Here is a 13,271-nt window from a genome sequence, read left to right on the forward strand (position 1 = left end):
CACTGAGCCAAACCGGTTAGGCTAGCCACCAAGGTTTTTAGTAATTTGTTAATAGCAGACATAAGAAAGGAATACAATAGGGTGCCCATGGGCCCAGACCCGTGTCTGATAGTTATCCTACTACACACACACACACACACACACACACACACACACACACACACATGCTTACACAGGACCCACTAGTATATGTTCGTCTTCCCATCTCAGCCTAAAATATCGCCCTGCACACCCCAGGCCCAGCAGCTCAACACATTTGAGATGGAGGGCCTCAATAAAGCTGGCTACAACCTTTTCCTGGAAGGGGGGCTCTGATGGGATACTGGAACTAGTGTTTCCTTAAGCCCAGCCCAAAGCAAACACTTCTGCAGACCGGGCCTGCAGGGACTCATTCCCAGCCCGAGCTCCGAATCTGGTGCATGGAGGCTGGGAGCTTCCCAGACAAACTTGCCTGGGCATTTTGCTTCAAGAATCCCCCTCCTCTGCACCTGGCAGGACCCAGGGAAAATTTTACGGGGTAGAGGGGTGATAAGAAGGGTCTGCACATGCCGGGCTGGCCTGGCTCAGTGGTTGAGCGTCAACCTATGAACCAGGAAGTCATGATTTGATTCCTGGTCAGAGCACATTCCCCGGGTTGTGGGCTCCATCCCCAGTGTGGGGCGTGCAGGAGGCAGCCGATCCATGATTCTCTCTCATCATTGATGTTTCCCTCTCTCTCTCCCTCTCCTTTCCTCTCTGAAATCAATAAAATATATTTTTGTATAAAAGAAGGGTCTGCACAGGAGCTGCTGCGTGGAGAGCGGGTAGATGGGGAAACTGCGGCCAAGAAAAGGGGTGGGGTGAGTCAAAAGCGGCCTAGGTCAGATGTTAGGGGTAACCTGAACGCTGGGCTCCAGTAAATGGTGGGGTGGAGCCTCCGATGCAGGGGAAAAGGCCTGCAGGTGAGCGACCAGCTCAACCTGCAAATGATAGGGGCGGGGCGGGGGCAGAGCAGGGGCGTGGTCACGATAAGGGAGGGGCCGAAAGGCCTAGAACAAGGGCGGGAACCTCAGGTGGTGGGGAGGGGCAGAGTGTTGGAGAGGGCGGGAACATGGGTATGGGCGGGGCCTCTTGGAGGCGGAGCCAGCCCGGAAGGGGCGGGGCATACATCAGGGCAGGGCTGGATCTTGTAAGGAGGATGAAGAAACCCGGCTCACTAAGGGGCGGGACGCGGGACGGGGCGGGGCTTAGAGGGAGAGGCAGCCGAGGGGCGTGGCCTGGAGAGGGGCGGGGCCAAAGCAGTATCCGGTGGGGTGGGTAGGGCTTAAGGGCAGAGCAAACGCCTCCGCCCCAGCTACGAAGGAGGGTGGGTGCGCCGGCCGGAAATTTCCCGATGAGACCTGCGTATTTCCGGTCAAGATGGCGGCGCCCACTGGAGTCAGGTGCGGGCGACTCTGTCTTCAGTAGCGGCGGCGACTCGAGGCCCGGAGAGGTGAGGTGCGCCCCGCTCTGGCTCCCTTCTTCGGAGAGGAGGGAGGAGATTCGTTGATATGACGACCCAAGGGGAAGCTTGTTGCTTTGGAGGCGGGACAGCGGCGTTGCTAAGAGACGGGGACGCGCGCACTGGACATAGGGGAGGGGGTTGCTAGGAGAATGGGTGGGGCCTGTTGCTAGGGAGGGAGGCGGGGCTCGTGGCTTTGGGGAAGGGTCCCGCTGGTTTGAAGGAAGGAAAGGGGGCAGTGGTTAAGGTGGGTGTGGGCAGAGTGGTTCCGTGTCATGGGGAGGCGCCGAGCTCCCCTAAAACGCCACCTTCTCAGCAGACCCCCAGGAGTCGACCCTCCAGGACACCAGAGCTACTTCCGCGGTGACCATCCCCTACCCCCCAACACACTCTCCCCTTCTCCACAAGCGGCCCATGGCGGACCAAGGCTCGGGGGGCAGCCGCCTCCCCCTGGCGCTGCCCCCAGCCTCCCAGGGCTGCTCCTCCGGCGGCGGCGGCGGCGGCGGCTCCTCCGCGGGGGGCTCGGGCCACCCCCCGCACCCGCGCAACCTGCAAGGCCTGCTGCAGATGGCCATCACGGCGGGCTCTGACGAGCCGGACCCCCCTCCGGAACCCATGAGTGAGGAGGTAAAGGGTGGGGTGCAAGAAGCTGGGTGAGGGGTGTGGGGACAGCTATATCTGGGGAAGCGTGGCTTGGGGAGTTTTCCGGAGTGTGTGTGTGTGTGGAGGTGCGGGGGTGGGAGTCCGGGTGTGAAGGCGCAGTGGTCTGTATTTGTGCCAGATGGGGTCATTGTAGCCGGAATGAAGGTCAGATCTCAGAACTGTCTGAGGGGGCAGATCCCCGGGTCCCATGCTGGGAGGCTGACTGGCCTCGTGGGAGAAAGAAAAGCAAACAAGACTGGATCCCGCGGTTTCCAGCTGTGTGACCTTGGGGTGTCACTTAGACGCTCTGGGCCTCACGGTCCTCATTTGCAAGTTGGTGATGATAAGAAGAATAACGGCACTTCTGAGGGTGGTTCTGAGGTTGCAGTGTGAGTAGCGCTCCTGCAGGCAGCTGGGGCGCCTGCTCATTCAGAGCACAGGCTTGCCCAGGGCAGGTGGTCAGTTGGTTGAGGATGGTCCCAGGCGCCTAGAGGTCACCTGTTCGGTTCCTGGTCAGGGCACATGCCCGGGTTGTGGGCTTGATGCCCGGGTGGGAGGCTTGCAGGAGGCAGCTGATCAGCATTTCTCTGTCATCAATGCTTCTATCTCCTTTCTCTGTCTAAAATCGATAATAATTATACTAAGTATTTTTTAAATATTTTTATTGATTTCAGATAGGAAGGGAAAGGAAGAGAGAGATAGTAATATCAATGATGAGAGGGAACCACCCATCAGCTGCCTCCTGCACACCCCCTACTGGGGACCGAGCCCGAAACCCAGGCATGTGCCCCTGACTGGAATGGAACCCAGGATCCTTGAGTCCACAGGCTGACGCTCTATCCACTAAGCCAGTGGTCGGCAAACTCATTAGTCAACAGAGCCAAATATCAACAGTACGACGATTGAGATTTCTTTGGAGAGCCAAATTTTTTAAACTTAAACTTCTTCTAACGCCACTTCTTCAAAATAGACTCGACCAGGCCGTGGTATTTTGTGGAAGAGCCACACGCAAAGGGCCAAAGAGCCGCATGTGGCTCGCGAGCCGCGGTTTGCCGACCACTGCACTAAGCCAAACCTGCCAGGGCAATAATAAATATATACTTTTAAAAAGCACCAGGCTCTGTGGATAGACTGCTTAGATCTGACCACAGGCTTTGCAGATGGCTGACTGTGTGATCTTGGGCAAGTCACAACCTCTCTGTGCCTCGGTTTTCACATCTGTGAAGTGGGTTGTTTTGGAGATTAATAGCAACAGTGGCTATAATGACATTTCGTTAGTGATGGTGGTTGCAGTTCAGGCATACCTCATTTTACTGTGCTTCACGGATGTCTCTCTTACAAACTGAAGGCCAGATCCTCCACCAGCAAAAAGATCAGGACTGTCGTTCTTTCTTTTTTTTTTAAATATATTCTATTAATTTTTTACAGAGGGGAAGGGAGAGGGATAGAGGGCTGGCTTTCTTGTGATACTCGCTTTATTGCTGTGGTCTGGAGCCGAAACCCCCAATACCTCCTGTATACAAAAGCTCCTGCTCATGCAGGTACATCCAGGATGTCTTTGAACCTTTAGGACAGTGAGCTGGGAAACAGGCCCAGAACGATTAGCCTCCTGCCCGCATTTATCCAGCGCTGTGTCTGCAGAGCCCTCAGACGAGTGTGAGCCGTTAACACGAAGACTGTGCATCCGAGAAAAAGGAGGAAAAAATCCCGGTGGCCAGTTCTGGGCTCTCACCGTATCTGGTGGGATGGCAGCATCGGGACTGCCCCTTCCTCCTCTCCTTCTTCACCTGGCTTCAGAGCAGCACCGTGTCCTGGTCCTCCCCCTCCCCACGGGCCCTTCCTCCCCATTTCCTCTCTTGGTCTTCCATGTGCTCCAGCCTCTCAATGATGGAGGCGCTAGGACTCTCCTCTTCCTCATTATCTTCTATTTTTTTGTAAATTATATTTTTATTGATTTCAGAGAGGAAGGGAGAGGGGTAGCGAGAGAGAAATATCAACGATGAGAGAGAATTATTGATCGGCTGCCTCCTGCCCACCCCGCACGGGGAATCGAGCTCAAAACCCGGGCATGTGCCCTGACTGGGAATCGAACCATGACCTCCTGGCTCATAGGGGGAGGCTCTACCACTGAGCCATGCCAGCGGGGCCTCATTATTTATTAAAAAAAAAAAAATACATATATATATATATATATATATATATATATGTATATTTTAAATATATTTTATTGATTTTTTACAGAGAGGAAGGGAGAGGGACAGAGAGTTAGAAACATCGATGAGAGAGAAACATCGATCAGCTGCCTCCTGCACACCTCCTACTGGGGATGTGCCCGCAACCAAGGGACATGCCCTGGACCGGAATCGAACCTGGGACCCTTGAGTCCGCAGGCCAACGCTCTATCCACTGAGCCCAACCGGTTAGGGCTAAAATATATTTTTACTGTTTGTTTGTTTTGTTTTTTTAAGAGAGAGAGGGAGGGAAAGGAGAGAGAGATAGAAACATTGACTGGCTGCTCATGCAGGCCCCCTACTGGGGGTCAAGTCCGAAATCCTGGACGTGTGCCCTGACCTGGAATCGAACCTGTGATCTCTTAGTCCTCGGGACGACGCTCAACCAACTGAGCCACACCGGCCAGGCCGGGCCTCTCTCTGGTTTGCACTCCCTTCCTGTGTGAGCTCATGGCCTGCAGGGGTTTTACCTGAGGGCTCTCAAACGTGCCGCTGCCGGCCAGGGGCCCTCTCCTGGGGCGGTTGGATCCAGCAGGGAGACCTGGCCACGTGGGAGACTCGCGGGTGGTGGTCAGGGGTGCTGCTCAACCTCCGGCATCGATCCCTCAAACATAACGTGTTAACAACAAGCTCTAGGCCCTAGGCGGGCAGCTAAGTGGGTTAGAGCATCGTCCTGATACGCTCAAGGTTGCGGGTTCGATCCCAGGTCAGGGCACATGCAAGAATCAATGAATGCATGGAGGGGTGGAACAAGAAGCCATTGTTTCTCGCCCCGTCTCCCTCTCTCAAAAACCAAACAAACAGCTCAGACGGTCTGGCTCAGTGGTTGAGCGTCGACCCATGAACCAGGAGGTCAGGGTTCGATTCCCGGTCAGGGCACGTGCCCAGGTTGCGGGCTCCATCCCTGGGGGGGGGGGGCATGCAGGAGGCAGCCACTCCATGATCCTCTCTCATCATTGATTTTTCTCTCTCTCTCCCTCTCCCTTCCTCTCTGAATCCAATAAAGAAATATATAAACAAAAAAACAAGTTCTAATCTCCTCCTGCCCTACAGCTGCTGCCCCGCCCTCTTCTCCATCTCCTTCTCGGGAGTCAGGACAGACAGCGGGGAGCCCTGCCTCCTCTCTGCCCCGCCCCACAGCCGTGTCTCTCGAGCTCGTGTCTAGACACGTCTGTCCGTAGAAATGAAGCTCCATAGATGCCTGTGGACTGAAGGCATTGTCGGCACTCCGATGCTGGCAATCATCACTAATGACCGGTACTCAGGACTGAGCTTATTGATTAATGCACCCCACCTTGTCCCCCAGAGGCGCCAGTGGCTGCAGGAGGCCATGTCGGCCGCCTGCCGGGGCCAGCGGGAGGAGGTGGAGCAGATGAAGAACTGCCTCCGAGTGCTGTCCCAGCCCACACCCGCCTCGGCCGGCGAGGCTGAGCTGGCCATCGACCAGCAGGAGCGCGAGGGGGCCCTGGAGCTGCTGGCTGACCTGTGTGAGAACATGGACAACGCTGCAGGTACCCGTCCCCCCTCCCCCCCGCCCCTCTGCCTCCTGGTCCCCCTCCTGCCTGGCCTCCTCCTCAGCCCGCGGCCTTGGTCTTAGCTTCCTCTCCAGCCTCTCCGCCTCCAGCCTGTCCACCTGCAGGCTGGCTCTGACTCCAGCCCAGGTGGGCCTGCCCTGTCCCTCTCTGTGTGGTCCCCATGCCCTCAGGAGCCATGATGGCACCTTCTGTCCCCGGACGCAGCCAGCCTGGGACAGGTTCAGTCCACGACCTCCCGGATCCACCCGCAAGCTGGCCATTGCGCCCGGGCCTGCTGGGAGCCCACTGGCACTCCCTGGCGTGAGAGAGGAGGCCTCCCGAGGGGCGCCATTGGATCAGAGCCTGAAGTGAGCACTGAGTCGGGGGATTAGGGCTGGCCCTGGAGAAAGCAGGCCAGGAGGAGGGGGCGGCCCGTGCAAAGGCCCTGGGGCAGGAACGTGCGGGTGCTCAGGACCAGCAGCACGGCCAGCCCTGCGCAGGGGGGAGGGGCGAGGGCTGGGAAGGGACGCTGGGCGTGCAGGGCACGCAGGCCGAGGTGGGCGCCGTGGGCCTGTGTTAAATGCTGCAGAATCCGAGGAAGGAGGGGTGGCACGTCCCATGGAGGGCCGTGGGGGGTCATCGAGCGCGTGGGTTTGTCGTGGACGTTTCACGCCGATGGGATCATAGCACACGTGGCCTTCCCCACCCGGTGTGAAGTGTTCAGGGTCCTTCCAGGTTGTAGCCGACCTGGAACTTGATTCCTTTGGGCGCTGGTGCCCCGTGGTGTGGAGAGCGAGCGCGGGCGGCGGGCGCCTGGGGCGTGTCCCCTTTGGCTGTCTGTGGATGCGGGCGTCTGAGTTTCTGCCTGAGCCCCGCACTCGAGGCCTGGGGGTGTACCTAGGAGTGGCCATTGGTGACTCTGGGGTAACTCTCTCCCCAACACCACCTGATCTGCACGAACGTGGCCTGCGACCACGGCCCAGTGTGTGGTTCTCCCACGGCTGTGCTGGTTGTGGCCAAGATAGGGCGTGTGGGGGTCAGCGCTGGCGTCTCCCGGCTGGAGCCTGGGACCTAACCCCCACGTGCTGACCTTGTGGAGACACAGCGACCTGGAGGGACCCCGGCTGGTGCTGGAGAGAGCCAGCACAGGTCGCAGGCCCCAGGGAGCCGGCCTGCCCCCAGGCCTGCCATAACCAAGGACCTCGGGCTGGGCAGTTTAAACAGCAGACATGGCCCGGCAGGCGTGGCTCAGTGATTAAGTTTCGACCTACGAACCAAGAGGTCAGGGTTCAATTCCCGGGTGGCAGGCTCGATCTCCAGTAGGGGGCGTGCAGGAGGCAGCCGATCATTGATTCTCATCATTGATGTTTCTCTCTTTCTCTCCCTCTCCCTTCCTCTCTGAAGTCAATAAAAATATATTTAAAAAGAAATTAAACAGCAGACATGCACCTCACAGCCTGGAGGCTGGAAGTCCGAGATCCAGGCGTCGGCAGGGTTGGCTGCTTCGGAGGCCCCTCTCCTTGGCTCTCACGTGGCTGTCCCCTCCCGTGTCCTCACATGGTCTTCCCCCTGGGGTATCCGTGTCCTATGCTTCTTGTAAGGGCGCCAGTCCTCTGGGGCCACCCTGTGATGTCATGTCACCTTACTCACCTATCTTAGGCCCCATTTCCAGACACAGCACATCCTGAGGGGGTGAGGGCTTCAAGGAATGGGTTTGGCACAGCTCAGCCCTAACACTGGCTCTCTCCCCACCCCCTCTGCGGCACAGACTTCTGCCAGCTGTCGGGCATGCACCTGCTGGTGGGCCGGTACCTGGAGGCGGGGCCCGCGGGGCTGCGGTGGCGGGCGGCCCAGCTCATCGGCACGTGCAGCCAGAACGTGGCGGCCATCCAGGAGCAGGTGCTGGGCCTGGGCGCCCTGCGCAAGCTGCTGCGGCTGCTCGACCGGGACCCCTGCGACTCGGTGCGCGTCAAGGCCCTCTTCGCCATCTCCTGTGAGTGTCCCGGGCCCGCTGGGGAGGGGCCTGGGTCCCCAAGGCCCGGAGCTGGCCCCGGAGGCGGGCCCTGTAGGGATCTGCTGGGGGCAGAGGGAGAGGGGCCTCCTTTGTTCATTTACCCGCAGTGCCTGTCAGGGTCCGTGCCGGGTGCTGGGAACAGGGTGGCGAGCTCGCCCACCTCCTGCCGGTCGGAGAGCCGGGTCCTCGGGACACAGGGCTGTCACTCAGCTTCAGTGACGAGCGTGTGGGCGGGGCTGGTTTCCGTTTCTGGTGTGGATTGGTCCTTCAGGTGACCCGTCCTCTTCCTGGAGCCCACCCAGAGCCACATCATTAGGAGAAAGGATGCTCGCCTGGCTGGTGTGGCTCAGGTGGTTGGAGCATTGTCCCATGTACCGGAAGGTTGTGGGTTCGATTCCCCGTCAGGACACATACCGGGGTTGTAGGTTCCATCCCGGTCAGGGTGCATGAGGGAGGCAGCCAATCGCTGCATCTCTCACACCGATGTTTCTTTTTCTCTTCCTAATACCAATTTTTAAAATTTTTTAAAAAGAAGAAAAGATTCTCATATTACCAGGAAATTCCAAGGGATTTAGGGACTCAGTTTCAGGAGTGGGGGACAGAGACCAAATATATATTTACTAGAGGCCTGGTGCACGAATTCATGCACTGGTGGAGTCCCTCGGCCTGGCCAGTGATCAGGGCCGAACGGGGCCGCTGGCCTGGGGGAGGGACTGCAGGAGGTTGGCTCTGCGATACAGACTTGTGCCAGCTGTCGCACTGACCACTGGCAGGCAACTCCTGCGTTGAACGCTTGCCCCTGGTGGTCAGTGTGCATCATAGCAACCAGTCAACCGGTTGTTGGCTTGCTCGGTTGCTATGTCACCTGGGATAAGGATGGGGGAGGCGTGGACAGGAGGTTCTGGGAGGAAGGAAGGAGTTCTGGCGAGGGTGAGGGAAGGAGGCTTGGAGGAGACGCATTTGGAAAGTCACATCCAAAAATAGGGAGACAGATGGACAGACAGGCCCGGGGCAGCTCCGCAGGGAAGGGCTGACAGAGGAGGGACTTGGTGCCCCAGAGGTACCAAGACCAGAGCCTGGTAGGGGACAGATGGACAGTCTTCTTCAAATGGCTTGCATTAATTGTATCAGTGAAAATACACCTTCAAGCCCAGCCAGCGTGGCTCCATGGTTGAGCATCGACCTACCAACCAGGAGTCACAGTTGATTCTCGGTCAGAGCACATGCCCAGGTTTTGGTTCTGTCCCCAGTGGTGCGTGTTCAGGAGGCAGCCAATCAGTGATTCTCTCTCATCACTGATGTTTCTCTCTCTCTCTCCCTCTCCCTTTCTCTGAAATCAATAAAAATATATTTAAAAATATATGTACCTTTAAGAAAAGATAATGCTTGTGAAGCACAGGACCATAAAAATTGATGATGGTGATGGTGGTGGTGATGGTGATGGTGGTGATGATGGTGGTGATGATGGTGATGATGTTGGTGATGATGGTGATGATGGTGGTGGTGGTGATGATAGTGGTGATGATGGTGATGATGGCGATGATGTTGGTGATGATGGTGATGGTGGTGTTGATGGTGATGATGTTGGTGATGATGGTGATGGTGATGGTGGTGATGATGGTGATGATGATGGTGATGATGATGATGGTGATGATGGTGATGATGGTGGTGATGATGGTAATGATGTTAATGATGATGTTGGTGATGGTGGTGGTGATGGTGATGATGGTAATGATGTTAATGATGATGGTGGTGATGGTGATGATGGTGGTGATGATAGTGATGGTGGTGATGGTGATGATGGTGATGGTGGTGATGGTGGCCATGATGGTCACTGACTTTGAGGCCCATCCTCTCTCCCCTCCCCAGGCCTCGTCCGGGAGCAGGAGGCTGGGTTGCTGCAGTTCCTCCGGCTGGACGGCTTCTCTGTGTTGATGCGGGCCATGCAGCAGCAGGTGCAAAAGCTCAAGGTCAAGTCAGCCTTCCTGCTGCAGAACCTGCTGGTGGGCCACCCAGAACACAAAGGTGGGGTGGCCAGGGCAGGGGCTGGGATGGTCCTGGAGGATGGTGGCGGGGGCAGGGAGTGCACCGAGGAGGGGGGGCTCCCTCTGACCCCGAGTCCTTCCCCCAGGGACCCTGTGCTCCATGGGGATGGTCCAGCAGCTGGTGGCCCTCGTCCGGACAGAACACAGCCCCTTCCACGAGCACGTGCTTGGAGCCCTGTGCAGGTGCGCCGGCCCCGAGGGAGCACGTTCCGGGCGGGTGCCCCCCTCCCACAATGCACCACTGGGCTCCGGCCTCCTCTTTCCTGGGACCCAGGAGTCTGGGGCTTCCCCCTGGGGAGTGCTGGCCCTCTCTGGGCCTCAGTTTCCTCACCTGTAAGGGGAGTGACGCAGGAGGAGGGGGAGAGGCTCTTCCACCCCCACCCCCACGGTCCAAGTGAATCAGTGTCTGAGAAAACGACAGGATGGGGCAGCCGAGTGAGCGGCGGCAGCCCCGGCGGGGCCCTGTGTCAAGTGCCCCGTTTTGTGCAAGTCCCATGAGACCCGCTTTGCAGCGGGGGAGCCTGGGGTTCGGTGTGGGGCACTGTCTTTCCCTGGCTCCCAGGGAGGGTGGGTGTGTGGAGGGAGGGAGGTGCCAAGAACTGCTGTCCTGTGCCCGCAGCCTGGTGACAGACTTCCCCCAGGGCGTGCGGGAGTGCCGGGAGCCCGAGCTGGGCCTGGAGGAGCTGCTCCGGCACCGCTGCCAGCTGCTGCAGCAGCACGAGGAGTACCAGGTGGGCCGCCCCCCGCTCCCCCGTCTGTTCTCCACGCTGTTCCTGTTCATTCCCGTCTCCCATCACCGTGCAGCCAACACCACTGCCACCGCAGGAGGGCCTCTCGAGTTTCTTAAAGGGCTAACGAACTCATTTAATCACTATCCACATCGTGTACATCGTGTTCAGTGTTTGGTAATTAAATATTGGGTCAATAAGTAAATGATCAATAGCAGCCAATTACATCTTTAAACGGATAAGTAACAAGTACATGGTAAGTAACTCAGTAGATATTAGGCAACAGTGATCAAACTCAGGAGCCTGTGAAATAGATGGGAAATCAGTCATAGCTCCTTAGCTAGTAGCGATGTTAAGTAACGAGTGGTGAGTAGCTCAGGTATTTACATCGCTAACGAGCCCGCAGGTCAGTGGGGAGCACAGCCTGTCCCGAGCCCCCGCGCCTCTCCCGGTGCGTGGCTTCCCGGGGGTGCTCTGTGCACAGAGACGCACACGTGCCTGTGACTTCTCCTTCCTTCCCCACGTGCTGCCCTCGGAGCCTGTCCTGACGCCGTGTGTGCCTGGCCCCCCCTTTCCTGGCGTCTCAGGCGCCTGCTCCTTCCTCTCTCCTCGTGTCGCTGCCCTTCTTCTTCTTCTTCTTCTTTTTTTTTTTAATATATTTTATTGATTTCTTACAGAGAGGAAAGGGAGAGGATAGATAGTTAGAAACATCGATGAGAAAGAAACATCAATCAGCTGCCTCCTGCACACCTCCCACTGGGGATGTGCCTGCAACCCAGGTACATGTCCTTGACCGGAATCGAACCCGGGACCCTTCAGTCTGCAGGCCGACGCTCTATCCACTGAGCCACACTGGTCAGGGCACGCTGCCCTTCTTGAGAGACATGCGGGTTGCTTCCATCCTGAGCACCAGCTGCTAAAAGAATAGCCTCTCGCGTGTGTTGCTTTCTCTGTGTACGTCTACACAACAAAGTTCTAGGAAGGGAGAGGCCAAGATAAAGTACCATAAGGGGAAAGTTACGCCCTAGCCCGTGTGGCTCAGTGGCTAGGTCATCGGCCTGCGGACTGAAGGGTCTCAAATTCGATTCGGGTCAAAGGGCACGCACCTCGGTTGCAGGCTCGATCCCTGGCTCTGTGGAGGCAGCCAGGCGATGTCTCTCTTTCACATCAATGTTTCTCTCTCTGTGTCTCTCCGCTCCCTTCCATTTTCTCTAAAAACCAGTGGGAAAATATCCGCAGGTGAGGATTAACAACAGCAAAAGGTGAAGTTACAGGACGAAGGGCCATTGACTGCCGAATTGCTCTCCCTGGGGTTGAACTGGTCCACAGTGCAGCCACAAGGGCCCCAGCGTCCTGGCCAGGCTGGCCCCAGACCATCGGGCCTTTTTTCAAGCTGATGGGTGGATTCCGCTGCCATTTGCGTTTCTCCCGAGTAAAGTTGGGCATCTTTTTCCTTTTTTTTTTTTTTTTAATACATTTTTATTGATTTCAGAGAGAAAGGGAGAGGGAGAGTGATAGAAACATCAATGATGAGATGAGAGAGACTCATGGATCGGCTGCCTCCTGCACGCCCCACACTGGGGATCGAGCCCGCAACATGGGCATGTGTCCTGACTGGGAATTGAACCTTGACCTCCTGGTTCATAGGTCAACGCTCTACCACTGAGCCACGCCGGCCGGGCATCATTTTCCTTTCTTGTTAACTGCTCAGGCACATCCTTAAGCATGTTACCCCGGCGTGTTGAGTCGCAATTATTTTTACCGCCAACTTGGTTCTCTTTCCTTTCTGTTTCTGGCATCTTTGTGCTGGACAGACACCTTGTATGTGTCTGCGGTCAGACACCTTCAGTGCTTGCTCCAGGAGGCTTCTGGAGTCTGTATCCGTGGGAGGGTTTTCAGTGGGATAAGTAGGGTGAGTGGTGTCAGGGAGCTAGAAGGAGCCTGAGTGAGCTGATGTGAGGACAGAGCGGTGGGGGGTGACCGGAGGCTGGGGGACCCTGGGGTCCAGTGCAGGAGTCCGGATGTGGGGGAGAAGAGAAGGAGTGAACCATGGGTCTGAGCAGAGGTCGGAGAAGCCCGGAAGGCTTCGGCCGGCAGGGGCCGGGCCTCGAAATGGAGCTGTCTTGGTGGGGGCTTGTTGGAGGCAGGGCCCGGCCTCGGCACTCAGGGCTGCCGCTCTCGCCCCGATCCAGGAGGAGCTGGAGTTCTGCGAAAAGCTGCTACAGACCTGCTTCTCCAGCCCCACGGACGACAGCATGGATCGGTGAACCCGGCGGCTTCCGGCCCCTCTCCGTGGGAACCCTGGGCCTCTGGCCTCCCTCCTCTCCCAAGGGAGAGCAGGGCCGCTGGTGCCGGCCGCCTCTGCTCAGCCCCCTGGAGGGGCCCTGAGAAAGGCTCGGGCCCCTCGGACCCCCCCTTGCTCTCACTCCACCCCCCTAGCGTCCACACTGTCTTCCAATAAAGGTGTTGCTCTCCCTCCTTCGCAGCAGCCTCTGTCACCTCCCCTGGAGGGTGCCTGGGGCGGGGAGGAGGGGCTCCATCCTAGGGGCCCGGGGAGCCCCTGGAGGGACGGGAGTGGGCGGGACCTGGGAATAAAGTGCTGCTCTCTGAAACCCAG

The 13,271-nt window shown here is 57.7% G+C and overlaps 1 protein-coding gene across 3 annotated transcripts; it reads left to right on the forward strand.

Moving 5' to 3' along the window:
- Positions 1–1,311: 1,311 nt before the first annotated feature.
- On the forward strand, positions 1,312–13,271 carry HSPBP1 (HSPA (Hsp70) binding protein 1). Of its 3 annotated transcripts, none has more exons than XM_080643560.1 (8): positions 1,312–1,471; positions 1,800–2,107; positions 5,660–5,864; positions 7,636–7,860; positions 9,751–9,906; positions 10,013–10,109; positions 10,546–10,657; positions 12,847–13,271. In XM_080643560.1, the coding sequence occupies exons 2-8, from the start codon at positions 1,895–1,897 to the stop codon at positions 12,919–12,921; spliced, it is 1,083 nt and encodes a 360-aa protein (XP_080499686.1). In that variant the 5' UTR covers positions 1,312–1,471; positions 1,800–1,894; the 3' UTR covers positions 12,922–13,271. The 3 variants fall into 3 exon arrangements, with proteins under 3 accessions (XP_080499686.1, XP_080499687.1, XP_080499688.1); XM_080643561.1 differs by having other exon boundaries at positions 1,331–1,471; positions 1,797–2,107; XM_080643562.1 differs by having other exon boundaries at positions 1,337–1,476.

The sequence above is a fragment of the Plecotus auritus genome (assembly GCF_963455305.1).
Source record: "Plecotus auritus genome assembly, chromosome: 10".
NCBI lineage: Eukaryota > Metazoa > Chordata > Mammalia > Chiroptera > Vespertilionidae > Plecotus > Plecotus auritus.

Coding starts and splice junctions, on each gene's coding strand:
- HSPBP1 (XM_080643560.1), top strand. CDS start 1,895: ATGGCGGACCAAGGCTCGGGGGGCAGCCGCCTCCCCCTGGCGCTGCCC. Junction 5,865..7,635: donor GAACATGGACAACGCTGCAG/GTACCCGTCCCC, acceptor TCTGCGGCACAG/ACTTCTGCCAGCTGTCGGGC. Junction 7,861..9,750: donor GGCCCTCTTCGCCATCTCCT/GTGAGTGTCCCG, acceptor TCCCCTCCCCAG/GCCTCGTCCGGGAGCAGGAG.